The sequence below is a fragment of the Staurois parvus genome, unplaced genomic scaffold (genome assembly GCF_062004578.1).
Source record: "Staurois parvus isolate SC_StPar_1 unplaced genomic scaffold, SC_StPar_1.0 ptg000137l, whole genome shotgun sequence".
In the NCBI taxonomy this organism is placed as follows: Eukaryota; Metazoa; Chordata; class Amphibia; order Anura; family Ranidae; genus Staurois; species Staurois parvus.
In genome coordinates, this window is record NW_028317933.1 from 11,591,193 (window position 1) to 11,615,709 (window position 24,517).

The window sequence follows — 24,517 nt, forward strand, 5'->3', positions numbered from 1 at the left end:
AAAAGTGACTTAGCTGCCCCGAACACTGAGAACAAGTCTTCTCAAGTCTCCCTGTTCCAAGTGGGCATTTTGCTTTTTAAGTTCCTTAAGTTTTTGTCTATGGATGCCCACCATGTTCAAGGAAGAACCTCTACTGCAATTAGGTCATGCTATTTGCCTTCAGGAGTGTCCTGTGTGGTAGGTGGCAGCGGCAAGCTTGGCACGTGTTGTGTAATTTGATTCAGCTCATATCTCAGGGCTCCCAAACCACGTTCATGGGAGGCTAATGTGCTGTTGACATGGTCCAGGTAGCCAAAAAAGCTTGCTTCCTGAGCTCCACAGGCACCTTCCACTTGGTTCACCCTACGTTCAAACTGTGCCACTTCTCCCTGAAGTTCACGGGCCAGATATTGACAACTACCTAACTGACCTGCAAGACGTGCTTTCATCCTTTCCATATCCCCACGTAGTCCTAGTAGCTGTGCTCGGCTGGTGCGGATTTGTGAGCCTTGTCCGTCTATCTGTCCTTGAACTGTAGTCAGTTCTTCGTTCAGTCGGTTACCCCGTTCCTCAGCCGTGGAATTTATTTGTGATACAGAATCTGCATATCTATTCACAGTTTCTTCCAAGCCATGCAGAGAACGTCCAACACTGCGCAAGTTAACTTGTAGCAGAGTGATCTCGCCTTGTAATGCTTCCTCATGTTGTCGTTCAATCTGCTTCTTAATGCTTAAAACAGTTCCGTTCAGGTGACTTAGTTGTTTTTGGACATCCTGGTTTTGCTTCTGGCACTGTAAGATCTCATTATGAATCTCTACAAGAGATTCTCCTCCAGGTGCAGAACATCCAGCAGCACACAACTCCTCTACAGCAGCAAGTCGACTCTGCACTCCTTCCAGCCCTTCAAGACCTTCTTTCCGTAGCCCAGACAAATGAGCATCCAATAAAGGCATCACTGCTCCATCTAGAGCCAAAGGAGCCGAGGCATTGGTGAGCTCTCCAACAGCTGTTAAAAGTCTCTCTTCCAAAACTCTTACTTTGTCATCTACAGAAGCCCTTACTCCATCCAACTCGGTTAACAAGTGACCTCTTTCCACTCCTTCATGGCAACATCTTCTCACACCTTCCTCAGTTAAGTTTAACCTGCTTTCCACTTCATCGAGTCTTGTTCCAATCTGAGGCTCCACCATAAGTCTTGTCAGTTCCACATCCACCCTCTGGCTAATAGTGTGGTGCTCTTCAGTCAGTTGGTGATGGCTATGTTCCAGTTCCTCCACGCGCCTATTGAGGTCTTCCAACCTTCCACAACAGCCATCAAGTGCACCCAGTTCCTGTAGTCTGGTGCCTAACTTTGACAATTCTCTTTGCAAGGCAACCTCTCTTCCATCCATTTCCTGCTGCATTCTTTGACCTGCTGCCTGTTCTACGTCTTGACACTGCTTTTGAACCTCTTGTACTTTAATATCACAGATACCTTGGATCTTCTGTATCCGTGACTCTATTCCTTCCATCATCTTTGCCTGTGCCTCAGCTATTTTGCCCTCCAGGTACTGCTCAAGCATTTCAGTGGAGGTAAGTAGAGACGGTCTTGCAGCCTCGAGTAAATGTTGGAGCTGTGCTTCATGACCCATCACCATCCCATTCACTTCATCCAGAAGCTCTGTTTTTGATCGTAGAAGTTCACTCACTTCAGCTACTCTGCCAGATAGGTCTCCAGGAACATAAGGGGCCTCAGCCAAAGCATCTGGAATCACCCCAAAGCCAACAGATGACTGTGATGAAGAACCAGGCCCGCTGACTAATGAACCAATCATTTTGTTGGTGTCTTCCTGTATGGCAAGACGTAGAGAGTCTCCCAAACCGCTTACTATTCCTTGTAAGCTGTCATATGACTGAGACAAACGTCTGACCTCTTCTTCCAAACGATCTAAACGTTCTCCAAATATAGGGGACAATTTTCTACCTGTAAAGGATACAAATAAGACAATTAGCAAAGAGTTAGTGATTCAACACAGACAGAGCGGAAATAATAACCTACTTCCCAGTCGGTCACTATTGCTCCTCTGTGTTCAGACCAGTACCAAGGGTGTCCGCACCATTATGAACATACAGTAAATTAAAATTTTTCTTAGAACTAGGTTTATGTACAGTAAATTACATTTGCATTAATACCACATCTGAATTTGTAAATATTTCAAGAAATCATTAGTTCTCACAAGGTGTTGAAAGCCCATCTCCATGCAAAACTTTTTTGTTAGCTTTGAAAAAAGTGGGGAAGGTTTGGATTTTTTTGATATTGTTGTCTGTGACTCTACTAAGTAATTTTTATTTTTGCTTCCTCTGTGGTCACCAGGACAAGAAGTTGCATAGTCTGGTAGAAAAAAGACACAAGTCCATCTAGTTCAACCAATAAAAAAAGAAAACAAAAAGTCCAATAGACACAATTCTATACCCACAGGTGATCCAGAGGAAGGCTAGAAAGTAAGGGGTATCTCTCTATAAGAAACAAACAAAGCAATAAAAGAGCTTTCTTTAGCAGAGATTAAAGGAGTAAGGGAAGGGAGGATGTAGAATCTCTATTTTATTTCCATTGCTGTGCGTTTCTTTAGAGGAGACTCCTCTTACCTCATGTACGGACACTAAGACTGGAAGTAAGATGCACTCTTCCAATTGGGGATAGAGGGGTTAACTCTTCCCTACCTTACTCTTTCGAAAACCTTATAAAATGCTTTAAAAGGAAGGTATAAAAGGGACAATATTTTTCAACTAACAGCTATCCTGTACAGCACAGAAAATGCCTAGCGTCAATCTGGTGCCGAATATGGCAGGGAATAAACAAAAATAAATCCCTGCTTCAGGCAAAAGATTATTTTTTAGTTTTGGATGGGGGAAGGGGAAGGGGGGTGTCTAGAACCGCAAAGAAACCTTCCCAAACAAAAAACAGAAATGTTTTGGCTGGAGTTCGGTATAAAAAGCTAATTACATAAATATGAAAACTTCTGTACAGCTATAAATACTTTCATATATATATTTGGAAATGTTATCAGTAGCTCCTGCATGTAATATAATATTTTATTATTTCTATGGTTAGTGATGCAACAAATCTATAGGAACAGCCCTCTGGAAGATTTACTGATCAGGCCATTTTTTGCGATACAGTGCTGCGTTACTTTAACTAACAATTGCGCGGTCATGCAACGCTGTACATAAATTAAATTGATGTCCTTTTTTTTCCACAAATAGAGCTTTCTTTCGGTGGTATTTGATTGGCTCTGCGTTGTTTTTTTTTGTGCTATAAACAAAAAAAGGCCAACAATTTTGAAAAAAAAAACCAATATTTTGTACTTTTTGCTATAAAACATATCCAATAAAAAAAATTTCAAAATTCTAATTTTTTCATAAATTTAGGCCAAAATAGGTTCTGCTACATGTCTTTGCTAAAAAATCCCAATACGTGTAAATTAAATGATGTACATGAAATATTATATCATCTACAAATGGCAGTATATATACTAATGACACTGGGCAGGAAGGGGTTAACATCTGGGGGCGATTAAAGGGTTAACTGTGTGCTGTGTGTGGTTTACTGTGTGCTGTGTTTTATTAGGGAGGCATGCTGTTTTGTACCTCTGCTGTGCTGAGAGATACAAAACAGCATGTCTATGCTGACAACAGAGAGACCTGTGTTTGCACCCAGGTCTCTCCCCTGTCAGCTTTCCCCCGAGGATCACCGAGTGCCGGCCAGGAATCACTGTCCAGGACCCGGTGATTGACAACGTCTAGCCACCAATAGCGGCACGGGTAGGGTGACGTGCGCACGCCCCCTACCTGGAGATGCAAATCATGTATATATACGTGATTTTGCACAGCCCTGCCACCCTGTAGCAGTATTTCTGCTATAGGGTGGAGGGCAAGTGGTTAGTAATGCAAGATCTTAAAAAAAAAAGTGTCAATGCCAGTTCAGCTCGAACTTGGTGGATCTCAGTTCATCCAACTTTGGCTCAGGCCCTCTGCTCCCTACTCACCGCTATCACCCATAAACACAGAAGTCCGGCTTCAGTTTACAAGTGACAGCTTGTCTCCAATCAGGGTCGCCACCTCATCCATTTAATCCCAAACACATATTAATTACACAGGTTCTGTGGCTGATTAAGGTGGTAATTAAGCTCACTTAGTACCTTATCTGCATTAAATTAGCCTCAGAACCTGCGTAATTAATATGTGTTCGGGTTTAAAGAGATGAGGTGACAACCCTATCTCCAATGGCTTCCACAGATCTGATCTGAGCGGCTCCCACTGAGTGTGCAGGATGGGGACCAGGGAGATGCAGGTGCCTGGGGTGCAGTGTGGATGCTGACACCCCCACTGGATGATCTCCCTGCAACTGAGAGAGGCAGATCCACCTACAGTGTATGGGGAGGTACTAGAGCCAGCTGGGTGCTTTAGCTCAACAAAATAGCAACAAAAAATTAAGGATGGGGGGGGGGGGGGTTCCATGCAGAGGTAAGGGCTAAAGATGGGTGAAAGTGAAATGTGGATGGGGAATGCAGAGGTAGGCAGCTGTGGAAGAAGGCTGAACTCTACACTCCATGGGTAGTGCACCCCTGAACGCTGCACTTTGTATGTAGCACATCTCTAAACTCTGCACAGAGCACACCCCTGAACTTTGCACTCTGTGTATGTAGCACACCACCGAACTCTGCACTATGTATGTAGCACATCTCTAAACTCTGCACATAGCACATCCCGGAAGTTTGCACTCTGTGTGTGTAGTACACCCCCAAACTCTGCACTTTGTATGTAGCACATCTCTAAACTCTGCACATAGCACACCCCTGAACTTTGCACTCTGTATGTGTAGTACACCCCTGAACTCTGCACTTTGTATGTAGCACATCTCTAAGCTCTGCAGATAGCACACCCCGGAACTTTGCACTCTGTGTGTGTAGTACACCCCCGAACTCTGCACTATGTATGTAGCACATCTCTAAACTCTGCACGTAGCACACCCCTGAACTTTGCACTCTGTGTGTGTAGTACACCCCCAAACTCTGCACTATGTATGTAGCACATCTCTAAACTCTGCACAGAGCACACCCCTGAACTTTGCACTCTGTGTGTGTAGCGCACCCCCAAACTCTGCACTATGTATGTAGCACATCTCTAAACTCTGCAGATAGCACACCCCGGAACTTTGCACTCTGTGTGTGTAGTACACCCCCGAACTCTGCACTATGTATGTAGCACATCTCTAAGCTCTGCACATAGCACACCCCTGAACTTTGCACTCTGTGTGTAGCGCACCCCTGAACTCTGCACTTTACACATAGCACATTCCAAACTCTGCACATAGCACACCCCTGAACTCTGCAGTTTACATGTAGCACATCCCAAACTGCACATAGCACACCCCTAAACTCTGCACTCTGTGTAACCCCCCCGAACTCTGCACTTTGTATGTAATGCACTCCTGATATTTAATTCTCTTTTAAGATCCTCCCACAGTTAGTGAATATTGACCTCACCCACTATTTGATGCACTTTGGTGGGTGGGTGTGTGTATAGCAGGAGAAGGGTCGTGGTTGAGTTCCTGCACCTATTTTTTGGAAAAAAAGCCCTTGGTCAACACTAGAAAAACATACCGGCAAAACATAAAATTGCATTCATTTTCACAACAAAAAATTGTAATCTAACCCGGAGATTTAACTTGTTCAGTAACCATATCATAGTTTGATTTGAATTATACATCGTTTTTATTTGGGTGATTGTATAAACTCTGTATTTCAAACCTTTCTTGGATTGTGTATGAAGTTCATTCTTTTCATCAAGGTTTGGAAGAAAAATGATCCAGGGCTCAGCTGGTTGTATTTATGTTATTGCAGTGGCAGATTGGAACAATCCCGGCTTGAAGTGCCTCATATAACTTTGTAGTGGCGTACTGTTCTGCCCTGTCTTTGGAAACCGGGCGGCTGATCAGCTGGCTGCGAAAGGCATTAGGAAGCCCAGCTATGATTTGTAGCAGTGCTATCTATTGGCTGAGACAGGACATGGCAGCATAAAGCGACTTTGTTCTCATGAATAACCTGAGCCATGAAATTATTAATCTATGTTTGTAAAAGAATACAACACCCAGCAGAGCTATACATACCCTCATTTATGCGGAGAGGAAGGAACTGTGTCATTTGTGTTTGGTTTTGTCAGCAATGATTAAAAGAGGGATTCTTTATTTAGGTAAATTTGGTGTCAGATGATTGAGAAACTGGATGTGCAACTATGGAAACCCCTTTGCAATTATAACAGTGTTAACATAAGAAATAAAAAAAAAATTCTTCATGGCAAATACAGATTTCCTACACTTTCCTCATTCCAAAATAATTTTTTGTGTATGTAAACCAACAAATACAGTTTAGAATAGAAATGAAAGGTAAACCCTGTGTATAGATATAAAAAAAACATTATAAATACCCTTTCCCCCTTTTTTAAAAAGTGATCACATACCCTCTGTTCTCAGCTGCATAGAAAGCTGGGGAGGAGAAACAGCAGTACACTGGTCTTCCAAGTGAATGGCTATGCGGGATTGGGGGGTGCCAGGACAAGTCTGATCATTGGAGGAGAGCAGACTGAGTTCTCAGCACATCTAAAGAAATGAACGCGCTGTGCTCTCATGTCTAGTGTGGTCAGTTTTTAATAGGAACGCAGAGGGACTGGCAGGTACACCAGGGATTTTACAAAAAGGAAGCAATTCAAAGAGAACAGGATATTTTTGTATACAACTGCAGGGTACAACAGGCACGTATCAGGGATATGAAATGTTGGGTTTACATATTCTTTAAATGCCAAAAGGTGTTCAACTCTAGAAAAGCGCACCAAGTAGAGTTTTGTAAATCACAACCAACAATCCAGAATGATATTTCAATGGTGTGGATAACAAGATAAAGATTGATCTTTAACTCCTTGGCGCCGAGTGCATGCAAATATGCGGCTTCTCAGGGGCTGGGCCTTGGCACCGAGGGGCCGCATATTTGCGTACCCAATATAAACAAAATGTGTCTAGAGTGCGCACTCCCGACACATTTACCGGGACATCATGGAAAGGTCCAAATCGCTACTTGTGGTCAGTAGCTTTCCAATCATGTGACCGCTGTGACAGGCAATCATGGCAGTCACATGGCCCTAAACCCAGCCCCACCTCCTGGAATCACAAACCCCTTAAAGGGCCAGGAGGTGCCAGCACCAATGAAATTGTATCCATTCTCAAGAAGAAGAATGCAGTATATTGCAGCTTACCGCTCCATTAATGAGGTGACTGCATTAGATTTATTTTTAAAGCGTTTCTTCCTTTATTTTTACCTAGTGATCCTGCCAGTACCACATTTCCTATTGTAAATGACAACGCTGGCTCATTGTACTGTACCAATGGAGGAGAAGCATTGTCACCCTAGGACAGGAAGTGTGTCAGCACTATAGAACACCTCCATATCACCATAACATAGGAGGGAGGTGCTCTGTAGTGCACACAGGCGAACTTGGCAGGGATGATAACACTCCTAGAGATAACTCTGCAGAGTACACAGGACAGCACTGGATTTCTTGCAGAATCAAAGGGTATTTTTTTACAGCTATAACAAAGCACTTTCAGCGGTATAGTTCTTGTATTCATTTATATGGCACCAACATAATCTACAATACAGAGTACATAGAATCAGGGCTTTTTTTAGCGGGAACTCAGGGGTATGCAGTTTCAGCACCTCCAGCACTGAATGTATATAATGGCAAGGAGTGATGGGGTGTTCTGGAGGGTCTATTGTTGCTGGGGGACCTATTTTAGTGTGTATGTCTTGTTGCTTGTGAGGGATCTGTTGTTGCTGGGAGGGATCTATTGTTGAGGGAGGGGTCTATGGTTGCTGGCTGCCAAGAGAAATGTTGTTGCTGAGTTGGATCTATTGTTACTTGGGGGGTTGTTGCTAGGGGGTCTACTTTTGCTGGCTGCAGGGGATTTATTTTATTACTTTTCTTATTGTCAACAACAAATTCCATACAAATGCACAGAATGATACTTGGTTATCTATTCTCTAAAAGGGCCATACTGGGAGGTGGTGAAACGAAGGGACTATGCACAGAGGTGGGTAGGGGGCGGAAACAAGGGGTGAGGCGGGGAGTACCTGCACCTATTTCTAGAGAAAATAAAGCCCTGCATAGAATCAATGTGAAAAGTCCCTTCCCCAACACAGCTTACATCATAATGTCTCTACTGTACTCATACATATGCAGACAGTAGAATCAGTTTTAGGTGGAAGTTGATTTGCCTACCTGCATGTTTTTGGATAATGGGGAAAAACCTGTGCTGACAAGCTTTGGGTTTGTGTCAAAAGGCAAATCCAGGCTGCGTTAGGCTCCATTCACACTTATATGACTCCAAAGTTGCGTGACTTTGGAGTGCAACTTTGATGCAAATTTGTCGCAACTTTGGATGATTGCGAATTGTTTCTCTGCAAAGTCGTACCCACTGTTGCATGTAATACATTCAGGTACAACTTTCATGCAACTTTTCAGGGTTAACATTGAAGTCTATGGCCCTCAAGTTGCATAAAAGTCAGACCAAAGTAGTGCATGAACTACTCTGAAGTTGCTGCAACTTTAAGTCACACATATATGAATGGTTATCATTGGAAACCATGGGGTATGACTTGTCATGCGGCTTTGATGTCCAGAGTCACACAAAATGTGAATGGGGTCTTAGGTTCATTCCACTAGCATTTGAGACCAGTTTGGGATTCTACCAAGATAATTCAGATATCATTAACAGGTGCATCTAACCTGCAGTTGACCTCATGCTAGACTGAATTTAACTGTCTGCTAAGTTGATGTAACCTGTTTTAAAATGCTTTTGCTTTCCCATCAGGGGCGGACTGAGAACTCATGGGGCCCCCGGGCAATAGGGGATCATGGGGCCCCTGTGTCCTTGCCCAAACTCAAAAAAGCCTATGAAAAAGGTACCAGGGGCATCTCATGGGGCCCCCTACTGACCCCGGGCCCTCGGGCAGTGCCCGAGTTTCCAAATGGTGAGTCCGCCCCTGTTTCCCATTGTCTTGTATGGGGGGAAAAAAAGTGAGTTCTGATGTGAACAAAAACCTGTGAACCCGTGTCCTTGCACAGCTGTGAAACTGCGGTTGAACTTTATGGAGATTTGGTTGCACTTGATGATGTTACAACCTGACTATGTAACCATGTAACATATTTTATATTAACATGCTTTGATGTCAATTGATGTCAAAGAGAAGACCTCCAAGTCTTGTCCCCAGATGATGAATGCCATGATGATGAACAATGGGCACTAAGGTCCTCAGGCATTGCAGCTGTTAAATTGTAAGACCATGAACCTCATCTCACTGGTGGACACTGCTGGTTTTGTCATTCATCTGCCTTATCAATGTCCTCATAACATCTATGCTATGTTGTGCGCATATAACATCTGTGCCAGTGTCTCATTATGTGACAAATTACATTTGTTGAAACAGCACAATACCCAAGCACTACTATATCTCTGTATAGGTTTACTTTGAAAGAACTCTGTTAGGATAAATATGAAAGCAGCGATTTCAGAGTTCTGATCAATGATATAAGCTTTGGGATGACCTTCTTATTCACTGCTGGCACCTTTGTGAGTCACTAACCATGCATGTGCTTGTTTCTGGGTCTCTGATTTAGGGTGCACTCACACTGGCAGTTTTAACTGTGTCCACGAATGGTTCATCCACTTGGTCCAGTTAGTTTGTTTAGTTTACCGTGCCAAGGAATGATAAAAACTTGTAAAAGGTGGTCCCAGGCATAGTTTGCTTATGGTTAAAAACAAAACCAAGGTGCAACAAAATCATAAATGCTCTACGTTTTGCTTTTTTTTTGTCAATCAACCCCCAACCCTAGCTAAAAAGCCCTTTGCTTCCCAATACTCTTCAGAGAAGGACCACTACGTCCTGTGCCTGATGTGTCCCTTGCCAAGTCAGACCTAGAATTCTATAATCAGCAACGCATGCTTTCTTGAATGGCAATGGGCTTTTTGGCTGGGGGGGCATCATGTACACCTAGACCTTAAGCTCTCCTGGCAGCAGAAAAATGCTAAACATGGCAAAAATGCATGTAAACGCGATATTGCTTTTAGCCGCATTTAGCTCTTGGATGTTTTTTCCTTTGATTGGCCAGAGTATTTTCCATTGACATGAAAAAATGCTCAAGCACTAAACTTAGCTAGCGTTTACACACGTTTTTGCAGCATTTAGTGGTTTTTGGGCAAAACATTCCTGTCCTGAACAAGATTATTCTGCGTTCAGGAGAGGAACATTTAACTGCCCCTAAATTCTGGTATAAGCCTACGTGTACATGGACCCATAGGCTTTTATTGAGTTGAGTTCAGAGTCTTTGGCAAGAAACGCCAAAAGCTCCTAAACTCACGTTTAGGAGCAGCAGAGGCCTTAGACTTACAACTTTGATTTTCTTTTAGCATTTGGGCTAAGACTTCTATTGAGCATTAAAGCAAATCTGTGATTTTGCCAAGCCAAGCAAAATAATAGGATTGCTTTATTGCCCCCCTCCCCAGAATTGCATACTGACCTTTTCTCAGCTCCCTGCTGGGAGCAAAGGTAATGCCGGGTATCTTTTGGTATGGATGATCATGTGACTCACTTCCCATCCTCCTATGTGACAGTGCAGTTGCTTGGCAGTTGGCCTAGCTATTTTACATAAGGTTTTCAGCTCTCAGCTCTGTATAAGCTCCGACTAGAGTGACTTGGGTGTTAAGCGTGGGTTCTTTCCCTACTCCCAACAACTAAATAGAGAGAGGAGGGAAGGGGGAAAACTGCTGTAAGTATAAAGTGAAGGTACCTAGCAGCATCTACCTATAGATGACTCGGACTCACAAAGCTGAATCTTAAACCATTCTGACAGGCAAAGCTTATTTTTTTTTTTAAGAGAACCACTTTCCTTCTATCTTCAATTTCCTATTGGCTGGTGAAGATGCCAACTGGAATATGTGATCTTGGGTCTTGGCAATATCGACACAACCAGAAGTGTTGAATCTTTACCTGCAGATGGGACCAGCATTTGGGTATAGTTGGAAGGTCTCAAAGGCTGCTGCAGGTCCATGCAACTCTGCTGTTCTCTCCGTGACAGTGTCCTTTTAAAGCTCATATCAGGGCTAGGGTCAAGACAAGGGGTGGGCAGGAGGGGAAGCTGGCCTAGGTGCAATGGTTTATTGCAGGGATGGGGGCACCCTGTGCTGAGTTCCTTCTGTTACATGGTTGCAAGAGTAGTGACATCAGCATCAACCCAGCTCTGGGAGCAGTGAGGAGACATCTGGGAGGAGGTGCGGGTTGCGTACCCTCTACCCTAAGCCTGCATATCATGAACAGGAAGGGGGGGCACAGTTTGGCATCTTTGCCCAGGGAGCTGAATGACCTTGTCCCAGTAAAGATCAAGGCTACATCTCCTGCTCGCCTGTAGGCCCTGTCACCTGTACGTTTGTTTTTTTAATGATATCCTTACTTTTTTCAGATGTCTTAGACTCGTCATGTGACACTGAGGGTCCACTTCCTCTTTGGATTTTCATTTGATGGTTGGTGGGCCTCAATGCTGGGTGACATTAGTGCTGATTTTTGCAGCATTGTACTATGAGTGTTGGGTGTCAAAGTAATGTCCCTTCATGAGGTGACTCCATGACACCCTAAGCTCACAGTATACACTGTGTACATGTCCATTCTTCCAGGTTCACTGACAGTCTTTCAACCCAAAATCTTGTGGCTAAAATAAATTATTGTAGCGTACAGTGCCATGGTGGAGATGAGGATTGCAGGCTAAGCTGTTTTTTATTTTAACCCCTTTGTGGAAGACTTTTTTTTTACATTTACGAGACTTGGCCTTAAACTGGTTGTAAAGGTTTAAGTTTTTTTACCTTCGTACTTCCTATGCAGGATGGTAAAAAAAAACTTTCTGGTAGCTGCTCCTTCAACAGCCCCCCTTAATACTCACCTGAGCCCCCTCTCCATCCAGCGTTGTGCATGGGATCCTCGGCTGTCCCGGGTCTCTCTCTCCTCTTTGGTTGAAACACAGCAGCAGGAGCCATTGGCTCCCAATGCTATCAATCATAGACAGTGAGCCAATGAGGAGAGAGCAGGGGTGGGGCAAAGCCACAGCTCTATGTGTCTTATGGAAGCGTAGAATAAGGTTCGGGAGTGAGCATGCACCAGTGCCCCCCATAGCAAATGGCTTGCTATGGGGGGCACTGGTCAAGTGGGAGAAGCCAGGAACACCAGCGGGGGACCTAAGAAGAAAAGGAATGGGGCTGCTCTGTGCAAAACCATTGCACAGAGCAGGTAAGTATGACATGTATGTTATTTATTTTTTTAAAGGAAACTTTAATATAACTTTTAAATAAGTATTTATAGCAATCATGTGATTTCTAATAATGATAACAAGAATGTAACAACATTTTTCTTACCATAGCCACTTTTCTTAGGTGATATTGGTGGATCTGGAAGAGTTTCAGGTGGCAGTTTAGGATAGGAAGGGGGAGTCTTTGGTGGAGGGAACAGCTTCTGTCCTGGGGCTGCCTTGGGGCCCATGTAAGGTGGATGATATGCTGGCTGAATCAGAGGACCATCTTGGCAGGCGTCCCCTGAATGTCCAGGACAACAGCGCCACTGCAGTTCAGTCACTATCTTGTACCCAATATAATACTTAGGCCTGAAAAGTGTCCTGTACCTATAAGGAAATAATGGAGCAAATTAAAGATGCTGGGCAGTCAACCACATCCCCCCTGTCCATTCAGATTCCACAGATCTTGAGGGTCCATTGAGCTTAATAATGAGAAGCTCTGCAGGTGACTATTTGTCGCTTTCACTAATGTTCTATAATGAAATCTATACAAACAGTAATTTGTTACTTCAGGCTGTGATTAAATAGAAGCAGCAGGGCACATTTTTCTCTAAAGACGGTGGGAAAACCTACCAAGTGTCACGCTGACTTGCAATAAAATTCTTCATTTTCCCAAATGGTTGTGGTGCGAAAGGAACATCATTTTAACTGTTGATAATTAAATGTAGCAAATGATTTTCACATCACATTGCATTATAGATTTATGGAAGCTTATTTAACAAGCCAAAGGGAAGATGTAGAGAACCCTTGGTGACCAATCCAAAGTCATCTTTCCTTATTTTGGCCAATGAAAAAAATGAAGATATGAAAAGCTCTGTAAATTGTGTTATAGAGCAGGTACGATGTTTGTGCATTGCGACACACTGTGTGCCTTCAAAATGAATGGGCTTCCTTAACGCAGTGTACATTAGTATAAATAAGCCCTTCAGTACAGCAGTGCAAATGGGCCCTTGAGGAGGCCTTCATGTTCTTATTGTCAGTTAGGAGATTTTTGATCTCTTCAGATTCTGCATCAATCAACTGACACAAACAGGCAACTGATGAGTTGATGATACCCATGAGGCAAGAGAGAGGCAAGATATTTGTACAAATTGTGCATAAAATGAATGCCTTGAGCTTCAAGTGACAAGCTTCAAGCAGCATTAGGGTCAGGTGTGAATTGGCACCATTGACTATAATAGGAAACTTGATGTTGAGTGTTGAAGCGATTTGGGAAATGTACTTCAAAAACACTTGGGTGTGAAATGGACCTTAACCCCATAACAACATGGTAACACATATATGGCATCCAGGAGGTTGGCTTTAAACTTGGACACTGCACATACTATATGTGTTCCTGTGTTTAAGACTCATCTCACTGAGAGCCCCTTGTCTCGTGCTAACATTCGGGACAATGGACTCCCAGTTCTCGGTCACCTGACCGCTATGATAGCCTCTGATTGGATGCATTGTATCTTTCTCTCTTTGCAAGAGAGAACGATGTAAACAAACAAAAGTGTATTAAAAAAAAGAAGAAAAAATAGCTGGATCAAAGTTTGATCTAGGTTAGTGTTAGGGTCAAAGGTTAGTGTCAAAGGTTGGGGTCAGCATATTTTAGGTAGAATTTTTAATAACCGGCATTTTTACATTAGTATCAGTTAGGCTACTTTCACACTGATCGTCTGCAAAAGCATATGCGCTTTAGACATGTTTTTACTGCATTTTTACCATGTTTTCGGTGCATTTTTGTTACTCTAAAACCGCACCAAAAATGCACCGGAAGTGTATTTTTTAATGCGTTTTTAATTAGTTTTTACTGCGTTTTCCATTGATTTCAATAGGGAGGTGCGTTTTTGCTGTGTTTTTTTTTTTTACCACACCAAACCCGCAGCAAAAATGCAGTAAGCAGGACTTTGAAAAACACACCTGTTCTGATACAGATCAATTTGAAGATTTTCATAGGAATACATGGTCACACTTTTTTTTTAGGTAGGATAAAAAAAAGCAAAATGCACACTATTGTTTCTGGGCCGTACAACGGGTACAAAAAACAAATAACATACACATATGTGGTATCGCTGTGATCGTCAGGAGCTGGGTAATTTATTTTAGGTTGTTAAGTTTTAGGCTGGTAAATTATGGTAATAACAAAGAATACACAGCTAAATTTAATTTTTTTTTTTACAATTTTGACCCAATTTTTCTTTGATAATAAAATAAAATCAGGAAATAATCATTACTATTAACCACCAAATGAACGCTTAGTTTGTCCTGAACAAAACAAGGTATAATCCACTTGGATACACAAAGTAGTTGCAATCATATGTACAGTTTTACTAACGTATATCAAAATTGCAAAATTGGGTCTGGGTGTTAAGGTTTGTTTAAACCACGGTCATGATGGGGTTAAAGCATAACTGATTGTTTATAAACAAATATAAGGCAGCATTGGATCCAAATATGATGGCCAGTCTGATGCAAACGCCACGCACCCGGCTTAATGTGGAGTTCCAGTTGATTTAAAAAAAAAAATAAAAGTCAGCAGCTACAAAAACTGTAGCTGCTGACTGTTAAAATACAGACACTTACCTGTCCCTCAGTCCAGCTGTCTTCTCTCCCTGGTGCCGGCCACCTCAGTATGGGAACCTTGCTGTTACTGCTTGCGGCTTCACAGCCGGGTGCCCACTGCGCATGCGCGAGCAGCGCTGCGCTTTGTGAATGGTCCTGTAGTCTTCTAGGAAATGTTATGTGTTCCAAAAGATGGGGGGAGGACAACTCCTGCTTCTGATCATAGCAGAAACCTGTCAAATTCTGGTACCCACTCCCCCAGGTGCCAATCCTTAACGGGGAGTGGGGGAGAAGTACTTAAAGTGGAACGTCACCTTTTAGGTGGAGCTCCGCTTTAAGCATATGCCCGTTAACCAGCAATAAACACTGCATAGCTGTAAGCCGGTCACACGGTGTACCAGAATGCAGTATTGACATTAGAAAGTACTAATTTAAGCTACATTTATAGTATACTTCTGCATTTTAATACAATGTGTTTATTTATTACAGGTACTTATATAACGCTATCAACTTACACAGCGCTTTGCATATATATATTGTATATTCACATCAGTCCCTAACCCTCAAGGAGCAGAGAGCCTAAGGTTCCTAACTCACATTCATACATAGACATACTAGGGACAATTGAGACAGGAGCCAATTAACCTACCAGCATGTCATTGGGAGTGTGGAAGAAAACCGGAGTACCCGGAGGAAACCCACACAGGCACAGGGAGAACACGCAAACTCCAGGCAGGTGGTGCTGTGGTTGGGATTCACACCAACAATCCTAGTACTGCCAAGTAGAAGTGCTAACCATTTAGCCACTGTGCTTGCTACATCTTTGGTGCAGTTTTCAGTGAAAAAAACCTTTCATAGGGATGAATGGTAACAAATGTAAAATATGTCTAAAAACACACTGGGTTGGTATCTGGTTGAATTAAAATGTGGCCTTAAGACCGATTCACACTTACATTAACGGATATGTTTTCATACCTGATATGCATTGCATAAGAGCAGCCTATTCACTTTGAATAGACCAGAAACAAGCTTCAATGCACTTGCTGTACTTTTAGTATTTTTAGTACATTCATACCTGTTCATTGGGGTATGCTGCAGTGCAGGTGTTTTTACTGTATATGTTTGCTGGGTACTATTTGCTGTGAATGGCAAAGGAATGCACATATACCATCCGTTACTGTGCCTTGAGGTACAATTAAAACAGCCAAAGTGATTGCATAAAAATAAAGGAGATCAAAATTGGATAAAAGTGTCTAATAAAATTTTAATTGTTGATAAAAAAAAGTCATATAAAACAGCCAACATGTATCAGGGCAATACCACTCTCCCTTCATCAGGGCTCAACACAGGATAAAACTTAATTGCTGCTGAGCACTTGCTGTCAGGTTATTTCTTTATCAGGAGAGTTTAATTCTGATTCTAAAATAGATCTATGAAGTCACTGGTTTTCCTGAGTTCATCCAAGCGTTGATCCTTGATGAAGGGGGAGTGGTGTTGCCCTGAAACGCACTGGTTGTTTTTATATGACTATTTTTATCAACATCGACTAATCCCATCTTTAAAGAGGGGATTCCGATGTGCTGGTGACCTTTGGTATGTATGATATAGATTTGGACAGAGGCTTAGACTATGCATGCCCAGTGCCACAAGAATTTGTTCTAAGGGTTGATTGCCTATTGACATATTTCTTTGGGGTTGATTTACATCTATGCGTTGTGGAACTGGATGCGTCAATGCATTTCAGTCCCACTCATTTTGAATAGCACCCCAACACACTAACGCAATGCACATTATTTGCAACCCAGCAATGTGTGTTGTAGTGCGTTGCGCCAATGGTCTTGTGACATGTTTGATATTTGGGACATTTTGGTGGATCGAAACCCCGATTTCAATGAGCTGCCTTAATGTAACGCACATTAATCAGTTGCTTAATGTGCAATAACGCATTGCACAACTGTAAATGTGCCCTTTATGTTTATAAACATACAGTTACCTTTTAAAAGTGTATTATTCCCGAGACTGGTTCGTTTTTGGTCTCGTGTGTTTGGCCTCCTTTTCACTTTGTTCCACTTTGTTTGTGCTCATCAGCAGAAATTGTCTTCCTATTTGTTTTTATTGGCCACTAGAACAATTGCTCAGGCCTGGAAGAGCCTGGTTGTCATTTTTCAGGGGGTGCGGGATCGTATGACCGCTATGATGCTCAACGAACAGATGACGAGTATATGCAATGACTCCCAATGTAAATTTTCAAAAATATGGGAACCGTGGTGGCAATATGGCTTTCCCACACTTCCCCTGGCTAGTATGGGGATGTAATGGCGTTTGGCATTGGCGTTTGGTCTGGCGCTCTTGGACCCCTGCTCTTTGTTTTTTTTTTTGTTTTTTTCTTCTTTTTCTCTTTTTCTGTTAGTTTTTGGTGTGACAGTGGACAGTTGCCTTTAGTTGTTATAGTCTGAGTTACATTAATGTTATTGTAACTTATGTGCCATGGCTAGCCTCTGCGTGGGCGTACCTTTTCCTTTTGCCTTGTTGGAGTTAGAGCACTGTTTTCTCTATTATGCTTATTTTGTTTTTATTTGTTTTTTTATTATTGCTGCAAATGATAGCCCCTGTTTGGGCGTGTTTTGATGCCTCTGTTTATACTGTTTATAATTAATATTAATAAAAACCATTGAAATATAAAAGTGTAATTTTTGCACCCTTAAAGTTTCATGACCTATAGAAAATGGTTCACCCTTGAGCTTGTAAAATGGTCATAGAGCACCTTTGCAGCTTTCTGTATTACATACATTTGTCCATTATTCACAGAAGAATATTAGGTACTGTTAGTACATTGCACTCACACAACGGTTCCTGGGCATTTGGGTCCCCAGCTGCACTTGAGATACTCAGCCTTGATATACGGTTCTGTGCCATCCTGCTGTGTGCAGGTCACGTTCCTCTCCACCACATAGACGCAGTAATTTCTGCAAGAGAAAGCCGTGGTATGGAGACAGTTTGGAGACAGTTAGGGAATGAAAGGGGTGGGGGGGAGAGGACAGCAAGAAGGGACATGAGAGGGGGAGGGAGATGGAATAGAAAAGCATTAGATGAATATAAAGTGAATATCTCCAGTAATAAAACATCCATGTAATTTACACCAGGGATTCTGTGACATACCACTGGGCTTATTCCATAAAGGAATACCAGACAATGCAGGAAAGGCAGTTACCTAGACAACCTATTTACCAATTTGGCAATCTGGAATCTGTTAGATGCTATGGGCTACTGCACTTTTCACATAGTCATTGAACCTTGCCCTAGTTTATTGTATACGGCTAGTTCCCTGGTCTCCTCCTCCCATGCCCGCCTCCAGGGCTTCTCCAGGGTGTCACCCATCCTCTGGAACTCCCTGCCCCAACCCATCAGATTATCACGTACTCTCCTCTCCTTTAGGCGCACCCTGAAAACCCACCTCTTCAGGGAAGCCTACCCCACCCCCTGCTAACTTGCCAACCTCCTCCACTCTTCCTACCACTCCATCCCCCACAGCTATCTCCTCCTGCGCCACCATCCCCTCCCTTTAGATTGTAAGCTCGGAAGAGCAGGGCCCTCGATCCCCTCATGTTTTGTATTGTATTGGTATTGTTCTGTCACATGTTCTGTCCCCCTTTGTAATGTACAGCGCTGAGCGAACTATTGGCGCTTTATAAATACTGTATAATAATAATAATATAATAATTTGTGGTATTCTTTTACAGTATGTGTACCTGTGCTGATCTTTAGCAAAGTAAACAGGTGGCAGAACAGTAACACAGACAACCATAGGACATCCCTGGAGCCCTAATGTTCTGTTATGTAAAACTGATGTAAGGTAAGCAGTAATTTCGAAGGACTGTTTCCACCCAGCTCCTGCACCTTGCTATTGTTCCCTTGTGACCACTGTCCACAATGGTTTCACTGAAAAATAGTACAATGGAGAAGTGGGCAGGATATAGTGAAAACTTTGTAGATCAGCCTTTCTCAACCTTTTTAACCCAGAGGAAATAATGCTTGGGGAACCCCAGGTTAAAATAAAATACTGGGTTCAGTTGGAAGGATGTTCCTTACGTTGGTGGCTACTGGGATGAATGTTCCCCTTACACTGGCGATCAGAATGCCCTGCTTACAGACATCTAAAAAAAAAAAAGATCATTGGTACAGTGCTGCTAGCTCTGCTAAGTGCTGTTGGATCCAGAATTATGAAGGCATCAGGAGAGAGGTCAATCAGCCACAGGTCGACAAAACCCCTAGCAACTTTTGGAGGAACTCTAGAGTTCCATGGAACTCTGGCAGAGAATGCTCTAGAACTCAACGTTTTTAACACATCTTTTTATCTACAGCTCACAGTACATTAGTGTGATGGTCATTGGGAGAAATACTCATATAAATAGAAAGACCATTGTTATCAACTGTTACTTATCTGAGAGGCAGGAATTGCCCATTGCTTAACGAACCCCTAGGAACCTCTGGTGGAACCCTAGTTGACAAAGACTGCTCTAGATATTGGCAGTATCTGTACAATAGAGGGCTCCATGTTTCCCTCTAGAAGATAAATGAAGGTATAATATTTAGCTGACAGCTTATATAGTTAAAGGTCAGAACAGGTTCAAACCAACAAGTGCGTAGTAAAGTAGGCACTAAAGGTGCCAGTACATACTTCTCATTTTTACTGGCTGACTATCCAGAGAATAGGCATGCCCCACCCAAATGCCAAACTGGAAGATCTTGGCCTCAGTAACTTATGATGAGTTCCAGTCATTCTTGGGATTGGTGGGCATACCTATGCTTCTACTTTCAGGGAAGGCATTGCTTGAATTGTAATTTGGTGGCCTCTGGAGGGCACAATGAAAGAGCAGTCAGAAGAATAAGAGGTATGTGCCCGCATACGGGTCTACTACGCATGTTAGGTTTGTCTTCTTTATAACTTCAGGTCTGTTTGCAAGGCATTATATAAATTAGCATAAAAATAATAACGATGAGGATGTAACCTACAGCAACCAGATCTCTCTTTAAAGTAGTCAACTCAATAATATGGGAATTCTAAAGGGTTGCTATGGGTTACTACACATTCTTCTTTGCCCTAATAAGCCTGCACCTCTATGCTAACAGCAGAGCCTCTTGTTGTGTGATGGATGCTATCAACAACAGAAACAATTTTGCTTCATTATTCCAGGCAAACCGCCAAAGACAAGCACAGGCAAGGGCACCCGATCCAAGACTAATTCTAATAGATTTGTATAACGATGTTCCATATTGTTACACTAATTATTCACACGCTTCTCGTATAAAATTAATGTATAGAATTCGAGAGCCAACACATATCCTGAAGTGAGTAATGAAGATCAGGCTGTGTATGCCGACACTCCTATACTGATACTCATTATGTATGGAAACACAAAGCTGCACTGTTATACTACAAGTTCCAGCATGCTTCCCCAGTTCCTCGCTAACAGAAAATATACATCTACAAACTGCCTACCTGAGTGCTGTACAATGGGGAACAAGCATTCAAAGGTATAAAAGAATTCACTGTCAGCTCATCTGAGCGGGATTCCAATTCCTGTTCTCTCCTGTGTCTGTTAAAAAGTTTTGTTATTCTTTTATGTTTAATGCCTTTTGAATATAGGAAAGCAAATCTATAAAAGGCCTGTAATGGCTTGGTACTAGTAGCATACTTTAGACCTATGGGTGTAAAATGTAATGAATAATTCAACACTAATGATGTGAGAGTGCAGTAAGCAACAGTAACCAATCAGATTCTATCATCCTAAACAGCCAAAAACAAATGTTAACCACCAATTGGTGGCTTTGGATTACAGCGCTTTGCTCTTTACTTTGATAAGTAAACCTGTGAATCACTCTATCAGCCAATCATATCCATTAGGATACTGAATAGGCGGGATAATAAAATAGACAGTGTGTTAGAGAATGCAGTCAAGGTTTGACTATTTCCTTTGTGCTACACATATTTCTGCTTGGCATGCAAAATTACATCTAGGTCCAATATATGCATGGGCAGCTCAACGGCACTTGGATCAAGCAACCAAATTCCACAATGGTTGGGTACATCACTCTGGACAGTGCCATAGGATGTGTTTACAATCTATGGATCATTAAGTATGCTTCACCAACCTATTACAGATTTGGGGCAGACCTTTTCAAAGCATGGGATTCTTCTCTGAATAACTGTATTGCATGTTTAACTGCGTTAGCATTGGATATTTCTATACAGTATATGTAATCGAAAAGTGCTGATTCTATATTTTGTAATCTCATTATATATACCAGGTTTTCTCATCTATGTAACATGGAGGAATCCTTACAATAACTTTCTGATCTCAGGGAACCTCTGCTTATAATTACAATATCTAGAGCTAAGGGTACGCTAATGTTAAGGTCAGTAGAAAGAATGTTCCTTACATTTATGTTCAGTAAGAAGAATCCTACCCTTACAGATTGCTAAAAAGTTTATTGGTATCAGCGGTGACTTATCTGAGAGGCAGAAATTGCTCATACCCATAGCAACCTCTGGAAAAAACTTAGGGTTCCACAGAACCCTTGTTGAGAAAGGCTGGTATAAAGTATATCGGATCAAGGCATTAATGTTGAAAGATCATTTTACACAGCAAACATATTTAAAATGGCAGTAATACAGTACATTATGCTACGTTCCATAATCAGTCCATCAGACATGCCATCGGTCTTACCTGTGCTTGGTAATGGGTTTGCCATAGGTCTGAGGATGAGAGCTTGGTGTATACAAGCTGTGAATGAACCTTCCTGTGGCAGGAGGTGGGAAATATGTCCCTTTGGCCTCGGCTGGGCATAGCAGCCCACTTAACCATACAGCGAGGGAAACTAAAAGCAAAATCCTGAGCATCCTATCTTGCATTTTTCCAGAGGACAATAAGGATCAATTGCAACAGTCCAAAAGGTTCTGTAAATGCTGTTCCTGGGTCTTTACTAAAAGAGTGGACTTCTTCTCCTTGTGTCAATCCAATAGCTTCTTCAAAAGTCAAGTGGCCTGTCTTTTATGTGGTGCACAACAGGCTGGCACTTCCAGTTTGAGGATCTTATGTTTTTTTAAGCCAGTCTTTTGGTCTTCTAAATCACCGGTACTTTTTGGAGCATACACAGAATTCGTCCTTTATGAGTTTTGGCAACTCGTTCGTTGAGCTGAGGTCCGTCACTTGTGCCACTTTCTCAGGAAACCAGAGCTGTTCTTGTCCCTGTCTGACTTTGGATCTGTTCTATATGTCAGGAAGAGTCACTGTCACAAAGTGTGACTGTCCTTGGCTAGAGACGTTGGCTTAGCCTAATGCTGTTTCCATCTCGTTTTTCTCCCTGCGCTTTTTTCTTCTCTTTCCACTACTCACTTTTACTTCCCAAATTCTTTATTTTGCATTCTCCTTTTCCCTCCAGCTCTCACACCTCTTCATCACATCCCTCTGATGTAAATTCTCTTGTCTGTTTCCTAACGCTCCCTGTCTCCAGTGTCTGCATTCCCGGTATGTCTCTCTGAAACTTTCTTTCTATCAGTCTGTTGTGACTTTCTGTCTTTCTCCAGTCTCCCTCTCTCCCCCTGTCCCTGACAGCTCCTCACAGCTCCCTCTATACCCCAGACCTGTAGAAGGGGAGGGGGTGATTGGGGTGGAGGGAGAGGAGGAGTTCTCTGGGATTAGAATAATATACCCCCCTGCTCTACCCTTTCCTGAAACTGTGTTACCTCTGCCAGCAGCAACATGAGACTCAGCCTGGCACTGCATGTCACACTCACCGCAGGCAGAGGCACACGTGCACGGCGAGCATGTACGCTGCAACATTCAACAAGTTCAGGAGAAGCGCTGACGTCCAGCAGGACTGCCAACTCATCCTTACTCAAGCTGCAGATTCTTCATGCACAGGAGCCTGCGTGCAAGCATTAAACTTTACCTAAATCCAGAGAACTTGCAGAAAGTTCAGAGTTTAAGTGATACCCCCTTATTGGATAACTTAAATTAGCTCTGAAATCTACATATTAACCACTTCCAGTCCAGACACTTTTACCCCCTTCCTGACCAGGGCAATTTTCAGCTTTCAGCGCTATCACACTTTGAATGACAATTGCGCGGTCATGCAACACTGTACCCAAATGAATTTTTTACCATTTTTTTGAGACAGATAAAGCTTTATTTTGGTGGTATTTATTCACCACTGGGATTTTTATTTTTTTTGCTATGTAAATGAAAATGTCCAAAAATCTTTTAAAAAAGTGTTTTTTTTATAAAATTTTGCAAATAAATAATATTTCATCATAAATCTTTGCCAAAATTTATTCCGTTATCTTTTTAGTAAACAAAAAAATCCAAATTAGTTTATAACCAAAAATTATAATTTAAAAAAAAAATTTTTTACATTTTTATTTTATTTTTTTATATTATTATTATTATTATTATTTTTTTTACATACTGTCACCCTAGCAGTACAGTGTCACCATGGTGCTACTTGTGGGGGGTGATGAGTATTTTTTATTTTTTTTTACACTGATTGCTTTTCCACCCATATAGGATGTAAAAGCAATCATTTCTCTTTCTCTCTGTCTGCATTCTTGCACTCATTGAGAAGTACTGAGTGAGCTGTGATTGGTCACAGCTTGTCACATGGTACAAGGCTGTTGTGAATAGCCTTGTACCATGTGACCTCTGTGATCATTCACAGATTTCACACGTAGTAAGCAATGATGTCACAAGTGATATCTTGCTTACTACTTTGCATGTGATCACTGATTGGCCAATCAGTGATCACATGATCGTGACCTCGTACAGAGGTCCCGTCCGACAATCTGTGTTTCACTGTGTCCGGAGGACACAGCGGGCACCGGATCGCGGTGCTGCGTGCTCCGAGGGAGCGCGCACAAGCAGGGTGCGGGGAGGCCGTTTATAAACGGCCACCCGACCCTGCACTGCCACCGTCCGGCCGTTTATATGCAACGGCCGGTCGGGAAGTGGTTAATATAGAGTATGAGGGTTTCTGAACCTCTGAAACCTAACAAAGGAATCTAAATTATCCCGAAAGTGTACAATAACATCATAATTATTATTATTATTATACAAGATGTATATAGCGCCAACAGTTTGTGCAGCGCTTTACAATATAAGGGAGACAATACAATTACAATACATTTCAGTACAAACAGCGCTCAGTGCATCAAATAGAGCCAGACTAGAAATGATGTCACCTGACTTCCGTTCTAAGCACCTTTGAGGATTATACATCAAGTGCATTTAGACCCATATTTGTATACCAGGAACTGTACTTTTTATCTGAAGGCTTTTTGGATCCTGATGATATTATGAAGGCAGTTTTAACTGGGTAAAGATCCATAGGAGGACTGTCTCCCACCTATCTTTTGGAAAGATATAAAAGCGTCTGTTTTTTGGAATATTGGTAAGGGTATGCATTCCTTACTGCACTTAGAAGTGTCACAGTGCCGGTTTGAATAGAGCACTGAAGAGTGATTCACATTCACAGTGGTATTTCTTTGCTTTGGATTCACAGTTTTTTT

General features: G+C 42.2%; 1 protein-coding gene across 1 annotated transcript; it reads right to left on the reverse strand.

Moving 5' to 3' along the window:
• Positions 1-22,615, reverse strand: EMILIN3 (elastin microfibril interfacer 3). The gene is made up of 4 exons (XM_089673354.1): positions 21,681-22,615; positions 17,796-17,918; positions 12,470-12,732; positions 1-1,942 (listed from the first exon to the last, which is right to left on the reverse strand). Exons 1-4 carry the CDS (start codon positions 21,863-21,865, stop codon positions 150-152), a joined length of 2,364 nt encoding a protein of 787 aa, XP_089529480.1. The 5' UTR covers positions 21,866-22,615; the 3' UTR covers positions 1-149.
• Between the last annotated feature and the right edge of the window lie 1,902 nt (positions 22,616-24,517).